This window comes from Lycium ferocissimum, chromosome 7, assembly GCF_029784015.1.
Source record: "Lycium ferocissimum isolate CSIRO_LF1 chromosome 7, AGI_CSIRO_Lferr_CH_V1, whole genome shotgun sequence".
NCBI classification, from domain to species: domain Eukaryota; kingdom Viridiplantae; phylum Streptophyta; class Magnoliopsida; order Solanales; family Solanaceae; genus Lycium; species Lycium ferocissimum.
The window spans coordinates 22,427,031-22,441,290 of NC_081348.1; the positions used below are offsets into that span (position 1 = coordinate 22,427,031).

At 32.0% G+C, this 14,260-nt stretch overlaps 2 protein-coding genes across 2 annotated transcripts; one reads left to right on the forward strand and one right to left on the reverse strand.

Annotated features, from left to right (window-relative positions):
* The first annotated feature begins 4,813 nt into the window (after positions 1-4,813).
* On the forward strand, positions 4,814-9,324 carry LOC132063821 (GDSL esterase/lipase At4g01130). Its single transcript, XM_059456552.1, has 5 exons — positions 4,814-5,455; positions 7,114-7,323; positions 7,407-7,564; positions 8,063-8,333; positions 8,955-9,324. The coding sequence occupies exons 1-5, from the start codon at positions 5,212-5,214 to the stop codon at positions 9,221-9,223; spliced, it is 1,152 nt and encodes a 383-aa protein (XP_059312535.1). The 5' UTR covers positions 4,814-5,211; the 3' UTR covers positions 9,224-9,324.
* A 1,140-nt stretch (positions 9,325-10,464) lies between these two features.
* Positions 10,465-11,833, reverse strand: LOC132063823 (uncharacterized). The gene has a single exon (XM_059456554.1). The coding sequence runs from the start codon at positions 11,502-11,504 to the stop codon at positions 10,587-10,589; it is 918 nt and encodes a 305-aa protein (XP_059312537.1). The 5' UTR covers positions 11,505-11,833; the 3' UTR covers positions 10,465-10,586.
* Between the last annotated feature and the right edge of the window lie 2,427 nt (positions 11,834-14,260).

Here is a 14,260-nt window from a genome sequence, read left to right on the forward strand (position 1 = left end):
GTAAATTTGTTTCCAAATTAGGAAAGAGGTCATTCATTTTGACACGGACTAAAAAGGAAATAGGTTCAAACAAATTGAAACAGAGGGAGTATGAGCTTTGTTGTAAGAAACTGGCCTCTATTGTTGACGGAAAAGGAGTATCTATTGTTGACGGAATAGGAGTATGAGCCCATTTAGGAGCCGTTTGGATATGATTTGAAATCATAAGATTATCATGTTTGGATATGTAATTTAGATTTCTTAAGTTGTGTTTTTTTCTTATAGACATAAAAACCCTACAAGTTGTGAAAACTATCAAAACTTTCTCAATTATTATATAATCTTACCAAATGAGCAAGTCATAGTTCATAACAAAATTAATATGCTACTAGAAAGCCTTTCTAAAAAATGCAACATTAATTGATCAAACTTTAGTTCAATAAAAAGAAAAATTTAACACGAATAGTAATGTAACTAGTCTTTAATATAATCCTTTCCATGGTACGAACTTAAATAAACGGTTGGTAGAAGTTAATGAGGTTGATCAATGGTTGGTGGGAGTAATTGTTAAAAATATCTACCAACTTATGGGTCTTTTTTTGCAAAATATAAATTTATGGATCAAGTTTTACATTTAAAATTTTTGAAATCTCAAATCATGCCTTTTTGAATGATTTAAGATTTTATTTCATGAGATGAAATCGCACGTCTAAACGCCTACTAAAAGTTTGACAAACGGCTACTAAAAGTTTGACAAGTAGGTAGAACCGATCTACTAATCTAATAAGCTTAGCCCACTAAAACAGGCTTTGGGTCAGCCCATGGAGGGAAATGTGATCTGGCAATTCGCAGGAATGGGTTTATTTTGGGGTGGTCTTTAATTTTTGTCCCTTAAATTGGTGGTCTTTAATTATTGTCCTTCGTTAGAACCTCTTGGTTCCTAGTTCGAACCCCTGGATCAAAAATTTTAAAAAAATTCGTAAGGCAGAGGTCTGCATGCAAAACTCTGCATTAAGGCAGAATTTTGCATGATTTGGACAGAGTTTCAAGCTCTACTTTAAGGTAGAGTTTTAGGCAAAACTCTGCCTTAAAATTCTACCTCAATGCAGTGTTTTGAAGGCAAAATTCTTCCTTGCGAATCCAAACCTTTGCCTTGCAAAATTCCTTTTTTTTCTTTTAAACTAAATGCAGGTCCACATCTGGCTATTTATGCAAAGAAGCGCCTCAGCCTCAACACGGATGGGGTACTTGGCCATGGATAAAATAGACCTTGTGTGTCATGCTAATTAGAGGGCGGTTTACAAGAATGACCTTGGAGGTGGGTGGTCTTGGACGGTTGACCTTGCTTGTCTCATGGATGAAAACTTCAAGTTTAACAAGTTTTGATTTTTGACTTTGAAGGTTTGCCTACAGGGTGCACCGGGGTCAAAAATTCAAGGCCACTCATTTCTAAGGTCATTGACTACAATATCCTGTGAGTTGAGTGGTTAAGAAGCGGGAAAAAAAATAATGATTATGCTTTTGTCAAACCAACAAATGTATAATAAAATTTTACTAATTGGCTATCTTTAATAAACTAGACGGCCTACGCAGCACGGGCCCAACACTTTAGATTATAGTGTATATATGTGTATGTAGTTATGTTTGGATAGTGATAATATATATATATACACACACACACACACACACATATATACTATGTTAAAAAAACGATTAATATAACATTATAGTTTATGCTCCGTATCTAAAACTTTATTAGATTAGTGTTTGCTACGAAAACAAAATCGGCAAAAATTTATTAATATTTTTTAAAAGAGAAGACTTGTTTAAAAGAAAACTATTTTCCTCTCTTTGAGATAAAACAATAGCAATATTTAAGCATCAGTTGATACTTTCAATTTTAATTCGATTAATTTAAAGGTGTAAAATACTTATTATTTTTTATCAAATTTTGATTTGGATATTTCTAATTCAAATTATTAAATTAATTTTACATGTTTAAAACGAAACAAAGTAGAAATTGATTTTCTATTTAAACGAAGAAATACTATTTTTTAATTTTTGGTAAATATTCTCGGTTTAGCTCATTTTACTTATCATCTTTGTCTTTTGCATGGTTTTTTAAGAAAACGTCGATTAAATTATAATCGACTAATTTACCTTATTCATTATTTGATCTCCATTTGATATATTTTTTTTTACGACATTAATCTCTTTTCACATTTATTAGAGTAAGAATAAAAATAAAAAAAGTAATTAAATTTTATCTTATTTTAAAATATAAATATTGTAAGTATATTTATTTTAGTAAACATAACAAATAAATGACATGGCGGAATAGCAAATACAACAGTTCAATATCTAAATTAGATCTCAGACTAATATAAAATAAAAATAAAAAATTGTATGGTTTGACTACTTAACCTTTTGAAGAAAAGCAATAATATGGGGTTCATGTTTTTTGCTGTACAATAATTTCATTCTTCTCACTAATGGATTGATACGCGTGTAAATGAATCCATCATTATTGATTTAACGGGATACTTTGGAAATTACATCAATATTGTTTGACTTTTTAATATGAGGTGCACTTTTTTTTTTTTTTGGACATTATTAGTTTGCACTGTTTTTATGCATATATATATATACACTATGTTCAAAACACGATTAATATAACATTGTAGTTTGTGCTCCGTATCTAAAACTTTATTATATTAGTGTTTGCTACGAATACAAAGTCTACACCTTTTTTTTTGACATTATTTGTTTTTTTAATATGGGGTTCACTTTTTTTTTTTTTTTTTTTGATATTGCTTGATTTTGTTAATATGGGGTCAACTTTTTTTTTTTTTCGTGAGTTTGGAGATGGTGGGTTCCATTTTTTTTTCTTCTCCTTTTTTTTTTTTTTTTTTAATTACTTGGTGTTGTGTAGTATGGGGCCCACTCTTTTTTTTTTTTCACATAAAATTAAGAATTCTTGTCTTCCCTGATTTGGTGATCACATACACAATTTCACTTAGTTTCAAAATAACTCCCCAGTCTCTATGCGAAAGAGTAAAAGATCATAAAGGGTGGTTCTGAACTTATGGCCTCGCTTTTAATCAGCAATTATTATGAAAAATTAAACAAGTGAATGGAACCACAGTGGGAGGAACAGACTGTGAGAATCAACAAAATTATCTAAGTTTTAATCCTCCTTTTCCACTCCACCACTACTGTGATTTCCAGCCTATTGGTTGACGTTGTTTCTCGTGCGGTAGCAATAATAAACCATCATTGAGTCATAACTAGCAAAAGAATAAAAATTAAAATTTCTTGATGCTTAGATTATTTAATATTTATGTATTTATCAACTAATATGTATCATAGCTATTTCACCGATATTTGCCTCCAACAAGTACAAATATTGAGTAATCTGCCCATTAAATATCATTCTGATGAGAAGAAATACCTTTGCGCCAACTAATATGTATCATAGCTATTTCACAGATACTTGCTACCTCCAACAAGTACAAATATTGAGTAATTTTCTCATCAAATATCAGTCAGATGAGAAGAAATTACCTAAATTTTCTCGTCTCTGCTCATAAGAATTTTTTTGATATCTAATTATTATCGTCAAGTTCATCGATTCAGAACTACAAATCTATTTTGTTTTTTTTAGTGATTTATCATATAATATAGTATAACAGAAGGCTTATACTTAAATGTTTGTATGTGATAGTAAATGGAAAGTTTAAAGAGTTATTTTGATAATTGAAAGATTATTGAAGTGCATCCCATAACAACGAACTTCCATCTATGAGTTGGGATCCACATCCGAATGTGATTTCCTTTTACTTGTTTTTTTGAGTAAAAGTTGATTCTACCTAGTGTAGATATGAATAGAACTCTCATTGAATGGAAAGGCACCTTATTGATAGTTTGTGGGCTTAAGCCCAAAGGCCGTTTATCATCAAGCCCAAAGCCCAGGGTTATTTCGTATCTAGGAAGAATATTCACCATTTTCATCTTTAATTAAGTCATTTGGTTTGGTTTGGTTTGGTTTGGTTTTAAATTTGAAAAACCGATAATATTTGGTTTGGTCATTATAGTAGTAAAAAAACAAACAATTATATACATAAAATTTATAATTATTTCTATTAACTTTTCATAAATAATTAAAGATATTTTATACCTTTTAATTATTAATTTAATTTTTGGTCTACTTATTTTTATTTTTTTAAGTCACGTATACGATATACCCAAGTGTGCATAAGGGTAAAAAGTAAAAACCCTACTATCTCTTTTGCATTTAGAGAGAGATATTTGAATTATGTACGGCTAGTCGCACCCGACAATAACCAAACCGGTGGTTATTAAAGTATAAACCCAAGCTGATCTAGGGAAAACGTTTTAACTATGTAGAAAATGTATTTATGTTAGTTATTTTAGATTAAAATTGGGAAAAAGGGTCAAACCTCAAATATGGTTTATAGTTTCCAAATTAATTTTATATGGATGGAACTAATATTCACCATTTTCGTCTTTAATTAAGTCATGGTTTTTATTACTGTAGTAGAAAAACAAACAATCGTTAATAGTTTGTCTCTTTTCTACACTAAATCCAACGTATACGATATTGTGCATTGCATTTCATTCGCACCCTAAAGTATAAACCCAAGCTGATCTAGGGAAAACGGTGATGTATTTAATTTCCCACCTCAAATGATCTCCAATTAATTTTTTATATTGCGTCAATCAAAAAATGATGATATCTTTCACTTTAGAGTTGCTAATCTTTGGAACTACGAAAAACAAGTCTCTATACAAACAATAACTACTAATATTTTGGGGAGTCAAATAATTACTCCTACATGATTATAAGAGTTTCAATATTGTGTAATAATACCCTTTTTTCATTTCATTATGCTAATATTTTGAGGATTTTATAGAGTTTCTTGATTAAGAAAAGTACATTCCGAAATTTCTAAGTCCCATTTGATAGAATAGTTCAGAAAAAGAAAATAAATGAAGGGGAAAAAAATCCGAGGTTAGTGAATGGAAAGCATTACTAACAACGTTTGTTTTGACACGCACTTGATTGCATCACCAATTGATGTCTACATGCACAGCTTCTCTTCTCTGTCTACAAATAAGGAAAAGCGTTTTCACTCAATACCACTACTGCTCCAATAATATCATATTCTATCCAAAAACCAATTCTTGTTTGACAGAAAAACACACAGAAACATGAAGCCAAATAGATTATGGTCTTACTCAATGGTTCTTTTGGGAGCAACGTTGTTGTTAATGCTGGCTACAACAGAGTCCAAAAAATGTGCATTTAAGGCAATATTTAACTTTGGAGATTCAAATACTGATACTGGTGGATTTTGGGCTGTTTTCCCAGCTCAGAGCCCTCCCCATGGAATGACTTATTTCAAGAAACCTGTTGGAAGGGCAACTGATGGCAGAGTTATCGTTGATTTTCTAGGTGAAATATATGATTCATCACTCTTCATTTTCTTAGATCCATTCTTTAAGTTTTAATTTATCTACAGTAACAGTGTACATAAAAAGACTTTACATTATCAATGCAGTTTAATCGGGTATAATATATCAGACTTGAGCATTTTTAAAATTTAAACTCTATGAATTCAAACTTAAGGTTCTTAGCATTTAACCTATTATATATATAAATTTATACTAAATTCAGATGAATCGAGTACTATAAGACTGCATCCACCTCTGGCTATGAGGAGTAGTTAGTTCTTATTAGTTGTAGGTCAACTTAGTCTGACAGTGCACATAACGTTAGCTCTTTTTTAGTTCATGCTATAAAATGATATGGCTGTTGCTGCTGCAGATTCTTTCATCTTGGAGAACAAGATGCCTTAAATTCTGTTATTTTGTTTGTTCCATGATAGGGCATTAAACACTGTCAAGTTCTTAAATTATCAACAACTTCCCTGCATTAATTGGTTCTTGCTAGTTAGCTAGTTTCTAGCTAAAAGCCATAAAAAATGGTTTGTCTTATATGTTAAATGTACGTTACAGAAAGGGAGTAATGGTCTGTCTTATCAGTTAAATGTTATACGTTACAGTCTTACTGAAATGGGGTTATCTGAATTCTGAAAAAGGCATGTGTATGCAGAGGCGTATCGGATTTAAGTTTCTTAGCATTGAACCTATAGTATTTTAAAGTTATGGGTTTATACCTATTGTTTGTTGCAATTTCAATGAAGTTTATATATATATATAAATATATGCTCCGCGTAAAAAATAATGGGTTCATCTACCGATATGTTGCCTCCGCCTTTGTGTGTATGCGTCAAGAAGAATAATTAGCTATAAAACTGACCTTAAGAAGTTAGAAAGAAGATATCTAAGCGAAAAGTGTGACCATTTCTTTGTTAGGGTCTTGTCTTTAATTAAGGTCCTGTAAACTTTTGGACTGAGGATAGGAGATGGGATTACAGGACTTTGCAAATACAAGAAAACCAAATTGCCTAAGCTGGAAAAAAGAAAAGCAAAGTTGAAATGGTCCATGTATGTTCTTATTATCATTGGAAGGTTTTGTTTGTCCATATAGGTTCTGTCCTAGATCCTTATCCTAACTATTGCATCCTTGACCTCTTCATGTAGCTTAATTTCATTTACATTATTAGCCCCTTTGAGTCTTATGGTTCCTAATTCTTGGCATCATATCATAGCACTGATGAATCACAAAATCTTGAATTAACTAAGTCTCCTTTTTTCAAGAAGTAGAAGATGTAAGTAAATAAGAGCGTACCATCTCTAACAATAATCTTTTAGATGAGGTGGTCATAGAGTTAAGCATTATATATGACGGCAAGTAGATGTCATTTTCAAGTCGCACCGTCACTCATTATAAAATAAATAATTTTCACGTGTTTGACTCGTAAAAATGAATCAGACTCGCTATAGTCTCTCCTACAACTTAAACTTTCAGATTGAGATGGACACACAGTTAAACAAGAAACATATACAAGAATGATTTTTTGGCTAATAATCTGGATACTTCACACAATTATAGATGTACTTAGGAAAATATTAGTCCTTCTTCATCCTGCCTCTCCTCAAATGTAGTTTAACAGTTTTTTCTAAGTTCCGTTGTTCCCTCATGTGCAGCTCAAGCAATTGGCTTGCCATTTTTGAGTCCATATCTGCAATCAATTGGATCTGATTACAGACATGGTGCTAATTTCGCAACATTAGCATCCACAGTTCGCTTGCCACAAACTTCCTTATTTGTAACTGGGGTTAGCCCTTTTTCTCTTGATATTCAGCTTCGACAGATGAAAGAATTTAAAGCTAAAGTCGATGAACTTCCCCATAAAGGTAATAGTACCATTTAATGTTTCATTCCACAATGAATAATACATTGTATTGTAAGCCATAACTGAATATGTCTGAATCTTCAGGGAAAACTAGTCTGCCTTCCCCAGATATATTTGGAAAGTCACTCTATACATTCTACATAGGCCAAAATGACTTTACTGGAAATTTGGCAAGATTAGGAATAAGTGGAGTAAAAGAATTTCTACCTCAAGTGGTTTCCCAAATTGCTAGCACAATCAAGGTAACATCTTTCGCTTTCGATGTCCTAGTTCTCGATGAAAAATTAGTTGCTCATGGACGTTTTTATTTCTTAATTATATTTTCGACATATTTTTTTACGTGTGGCCTAGTTCTTTTTTCTTTAGTCAGATACGTGGTAATTCATAAATGAGTGAATGTGGGATTTGAACTTAGGATTTTTGTCCGTTTTAATATTATGTTGAAGCGTGTGACCATTTAATTAAAAATTTTCAGTTAGCTTTTAGATAAAGCATATATGTATCTACTTAAATATGTCTATTCGTCATGACTTTAGAATATCTTAAAACTATAAATAACTTCTGTTTTCAATTTTAAGAAAGACTTTTAACTCATTTAGAGCATTGAACGGCGAGACAGGGCTATCAAGAAAGATAGTTGTTCAGGAAGCATCTGACTATGAGTCCGTTCTCAAACTAACTGACCGGCTAACAGCTATTTGATGCTAGTTTTTTTTTTTTTCTTTTTCTTTTGTTTGCAGGAGATATATGCATTGGGTGGGAGAACATTTTGGGTGCTAAATTTAGCACCAATTGGATGTTACCCTGCATTTCTGGTGGAACTGCCTCATAACACTTCTGATATAGACCAGTTTGGTTGTTTAATATCATACAATGATGCAGTGGTGGATTATAACAATATGCTAAAAACAACATTGGCAAAAACCAGAAAGGAACTTGCTGATGCAAATGTGGTATATGTGGACACTCATGCTGTGCTCTTGGAGCTATTTCAACACCCCACTTCTCATGGTACTGTTTGTTTTCTTTTCCTTTTAAGATACTGAACAGTCCAAATTTTTTGTTTGAACGTCGCAAAATCTGACATACATCACTTTAACCGCTTTTTTACGGCTAAAAAAGATACTGGTTTTCTGCTCATATTGTTAGGCAAAGCTCCAAGCTTTTTAGGCCCCATTTGGTCATGAATAACAGTATCTTTAACTTTCATTCAAGCAAAATTCATATCCAAACACAATTCAAATGCTCTTTTTCAACTTCAGCTTCAGTTATCATTTTCTCAACTGAAGTTGTGAGATTTTCTAGATCTACTGTCCTGAAAATGCCAAAATACTTCTTGAATTGCACAACAACTGGACCTATGTCACTTTTATAACACATAGCAGCCAACAAAGTAGCTATTTCTTTTCTGCCAAACTAATTATCCAGTGGGAAACAATGTCAAAATGGTTGCTATCTGTCCCATTTTCAAGAGTAAAATGAAAAGTTACCTTTAACTAAAAGATCTAGAGTTACCTTTCACAGTGCTCTGCCACTGTAAACCTCTACAAATTTCCAAAATGTTGAGTTAAATTTAACGCTTTCGATGATGGAAGGAGTATATATTCTATCGTAATCGTTTGTTTTTTGCAGGGCTAAGATATGGAACCAAAGCATGTTGTGGATATGGAGGTGGTGCATACAATTTTAATCATCAATTGTACTGTGGAAATAGCAAACACGTAAATGGAAAAACAGTAACAGCCAAAGCCTGTAAGGATCCACAAAATTATGTAAGCTGGGATGGAATACATGTTACTGATGCAGCAAACAAACTCACTACATATGCCATTCTTAATGGTTCTTATTTTGATCCTCCTTATCCACTTCATCACTATTGTAATATCCAGCCTATAGGTTGAATACTGTTTTGTTTCTGTGTTTAGCAATAATAATAAACCACAACTTATGTCTCATTACTAGACAAAGGAATGAAAAGTTTCTGGAATATATGCTTTCATTATTATTGTCAAGTTCATCACACTTATCTGCACTCGGTGTTTACATCAGAATATGTAATGTTGCCATAAGCAAACACATGACATTCATTTATTAGTTTTGTGTAAACACGAGGTGTTTTTCTGTAAGTGATATGGCTTATCTTTAAAATATGACAGATAATGGAAACTTTGAACAAGGACATGATAATTGAAAGATAATTGATCATCCCGTAACAACAAAACATCATGTATGAGTTGTTATCCATATCCTAATCTAATTTTCTTTAAAAAATGAAATTCATCAATATCCATATGAGCTAATTTAATCATTAGGTATGGATTTAATTTGTGAATAGAAGTCCTTCTCCTTCTTAAACTGCGATTAAACTAATGCATCACCAGCAAAAGAGAAAAACAAAAGATACTCCTGATTACATCAGAAACACCATTTTTCAAATGGCTTGAAGCATTTATAGCCGTAAGGATTCTGTTGACTTCTCTTAAGGGTTTTAATCAAATGTTATGAGTATAAAAGAAAATTCTTAGCTTACAGATCAATCTTTAGCACAAATGCAGACAGCTCAACAGAAGATTATTCTAAAATTTCAGGTTGGCCCATACATTTTAATTGAGGGGAAAAGGTCATATGTGCTGATCTTTATGTTTTATAAAATTTTGCTTTTACAAATTAAAGTTTTAGGTAATAGCCTTTTTCCTGTCAAGATAAAGTTAATAATAGAAGAAAAAAAAAACAAAAAAGAGCCTGAAACTGCAGCTAAAACATAGTGAGGTGACTTCACTAGTTATTGTAAACTTCGGATGTTTCTTTCACTTTAGAACAGTCAACTTAATATTTAAATGGCATAGTAAATATTATAACATTATCAACTAATGAGCTTACTTTAGAAGATTCTAATCATTTTGGAGTTTCTTCATTGGACTAAATAATTATCTTCAACCAACCATAAAGTTTATTTGATGACAGTTTGTACACTGAAAAGGAATCTCACCTTTTATGCATAGTTTTCTTTAGAGAGAGCCTATTGCCTTTTATATTTTATTCATTTATTTGGAGGGTGTTTTGGGCTTGAATTATGACCTTGCCACCTATAAAATATTAAAATCCTATCTGAAAAAAATTTCAAGAAACTATCCATGAGATTCTGTTTATGATTCATACTACATTGATTTCCTAAAAAATGAATTTGGTGACACATGAATGTATATACACCTTAAAATGGAAAGAACACAAAAAATGTGAAAACAACAAAGTGAAAAATAAAAATCAAGGAACATAACTATTTTCAAGAACTGGTTGAGTTCTAATACCTGAAGCAGAAGGCATTCTGCTATTCCCAACCCAAACAGTATCCAAAGCCTCACTTTTTTCAGATTGTCTCTCCATATTTCCTCTCTTTTTTAGCCTAATACATTTGCATATCAAAGTTCCAATCACAATCAACAATATTAATCCAACAATTCCTACTCCAAATCCTATTACCCACCATTTCCATTTCCCCCCTTTCTTCTCATCTGGCTTCAATGAAGGAATCACTATGGCGAAATGGCCTTGTCCCTGCGAAATACACATGTTGTTCATCGTTACGTTGCTGAATTCGATGGTGCCATTTGTGACAAATCTAACACATGTCATTGTCTCATTCTTCTTGTTGTTTTTGTCTTGTGGCAAAGATATTTGTGGAAAGTGAACCAAAATGTGATTTGCCATGATGTGGAGCTCAATCATTCCATAATTTTTTCTGCTTCTTGTTGCATCATATGCTAAAAAGCCTATGACAGGAGTAACAAATGTGTAATTTGGGACATCATAGTATTTGGACGACAAATTCCCAAGATTTTCATAGATGATGTCAAATCTCTTAACAAAAGGCCATGGTAATACCCTTGATGGGATTTTGAAGAAGCTAAAATTGGCACCTCTTCTCCAAAAACTTCCACTTCTAAGGCGAACAATTGAACTTTCCATGCCTGAAAAATTTGAAGGAAGGGGAACATCATACAATTTACCCGTGTATCGTTTCGTCATATTCTTGATTGCATAATCATGAATGAATGAATCCAATGAGTCTCGATCTAACGTATGACTTGATCCTCGTACAACATTTAATGGGAGTAACAACAATAACAATAACAACCAAGACATCAGTGGGATGACGTGACATATGTTGTTATTTGACCCCATCAAAAATCCCGAAATGACCTCTTCATCCTCATTTCTTCATAAACATTAAAATCTTGATCTTCATAAGCCTATGTGACAAGGAAGATAAGCATGGAGGATCACAACTAGATAAAAAAAATGAACCTGTCACAAATAAAAGGCAAGGGTTTTGGGGATATTAATCAAGAATTGACATTGCTAATCTCCTTGGCAATGCCCAAAATTTTGAGAGTATGAGTTGTATGAGAGGGGCTGGACTCTTAAAGGTGGTGATTGATAAATGACACAAACAAAAGATTATTTAGGTGATGATTGATAAATGACACAAACAAAAGATTATTTAGGTATAATTAAAAAATGGGCTTTTAAAAATGTGGTACTAATATTCTTGTGGGTTGGCTAGAAGGAAGATTAGGGGCCTAACGTTAATCTGGCGCCTTAAAAAGAAATGTACTATACTAAAAAAGGGTCCCTTAGGAATTGTTCTATGTTGTTACTCAATTTGTTTAATCAAGTTTGTGTCAATTGGGTTAGTTGGAAATAGGGTATGTAATTATTTTTATTCTTCTAATCCATTGCTTTATAAATTGTGCCAACTGGGCTTTTGTTAGGATCAATCTTCCAAGAAGGACAAAGCTATGTATATGCAAGATTTGTCCAAAATGCTTATTTTAAGGAGGTGGGTTGAATGGTCCATTTTGTTGGTAAAATCTATCTGTATTCGAAGTTACTTTTTTTGCATATTAGAAGAAAATCAATGTATAGAAGAAACCTTGGTGAAGAAAATAAAGCCGACGTCCATTACCCTACATGTTCAGTTTTTTTCTTCTTCTTCTTCTTTGTAGTTTGGTTGAAACATAGTTTTGAGGAAAAAGGGAAGAGAAATTATTTTTGCAAAAAGTCTTTACAAAAAATGAACTTTTTTTGATATAATTATCTAATATTCAGAATCCACAAACTCAATTAATTCAAATTTGTGCCGCATAGAGCACATTAAAGTAGAAGTACGCACTTATCAAAAGTTTATCCATCTCGATGTTCCATCCAACCTCACCCCTTACTTCATTTTTCGAAGTAAACGACGCCTAGGAGGCAAATATGACTCTTTTAGTCGACAAAATTTATTTAAGTTTGGTTTCCAAATGGAATAGGTTAGTATGTGTCTCTGATAATGTAGGCATATTGTTCTTGAGAAAATGTGCACATATGGTATGGGGATTTTTTTAACTCAAACTAGGAATTTATGTCATGATTGTTTTACGTACACTTTTATCACTTAATTTATGATTGATTTATTACATACACATTTATCACTTAATTTATGTTATATTTTAACCTTGATTTATGTAGTTTGTTTTACATACACTTTTATCACTTAATTTATGTTATATTTTAACACTTAATTTATGTTATATTTTAACACTTTTACATACACGTTTATCACTTAATTTATGTTATATTTTAACCTTGATTTATACTTAACTAAGCAAAATTTATGTGATCTAGGGTAAATATTAATTAATATATCTTTTTGGTAGGAGGATACTAACTTTGGCCGGCCAGGTGACACGTGGATGTTTATGCTGAGTCAACTTGGTGCATAGGTGGCTTTAGTGCGGCCAACACAAGATACCATACGAGCCGAAAGCCATCCACAAGCCAGGTACTATGCAATAAGAATAGGTCTTAGTGCTAAGACTGCAAAAGTACAAATGTAAAATTCATCCTTTTTATTCTAAAAAACTATTGTTACAAAAAAGAGGAATTCACCAATTAATTTTGTGTGCATTTCTTTAATCATTACCATATATGTTTGGTATATTATTGGCTACTATAGTAAAACAAATTGGTCAGAACTTGGAAATCCTTTATTCCTCATCTTCGAAATCTCCAACATGGTAACAGGATTCTAATATGAACTTGTCATCTTGTTGTTATGTTGTACATGTGAATACTACTGTTACATTCGTTTTGTTGAAGAATAAGAGAATTTGGAGTATCAATTTCGGTCTTAGCACAGACATTGATTTTTCAATTTTTTTTTAGAAATCAAACTAGCACAATTCGTAACTAAAAAAAAGTTGGAATTCTGTTAATCATTTTTTTTAATAATTGAGAATTGTTTTTAAATAACAACCAAAATGAACAAATAATATGGAATGGAGGTAGCACTTCCTTTTTTCCTTTTCTTTTTCGGAAAAAGCTCAAATATGCCATCCAACTATCGTAACCATTTACGCCACTCATCAATAGTTTGGTACCATTTATACCATCGAACATATGAAATGACTCAGTTTACGCCATCGAACTATCATTTATGTCACTTATTAATAGTTTGACTCATTTACGCCATCGCTCGTTATCAAAATGACTCATCCATGTCATATTTCATTAAAGTTGGTTTTACAATACCATATATGACGCGTGGTACCAACAGATTATGTTGTGGGTGATAATGTATGGATCGGATTTTTTATTAATTTGGTATTTAAAAGGTTGGTTTAATCAAACAACGTAGACCTCTAATTGGAGTCACATATCATATGGTATCATAAAACATTAATATTAAAAATTGTTAAGTGGGTAAGATGGTCAAACTCGGATGAGTCATATTTCCTATTTGGATTAGCATAAATGAGTCATTTATAGTTCGATGACATAAAATAAGCCAAACTATCGACGAGTGGCATTTAGCCATTTCCGATAGCTGGATGGCATATTTGAGCTTTTTCACTTTTTAAAAAAAAAAATTAGGGGTTATTTAAATATTAGGGATT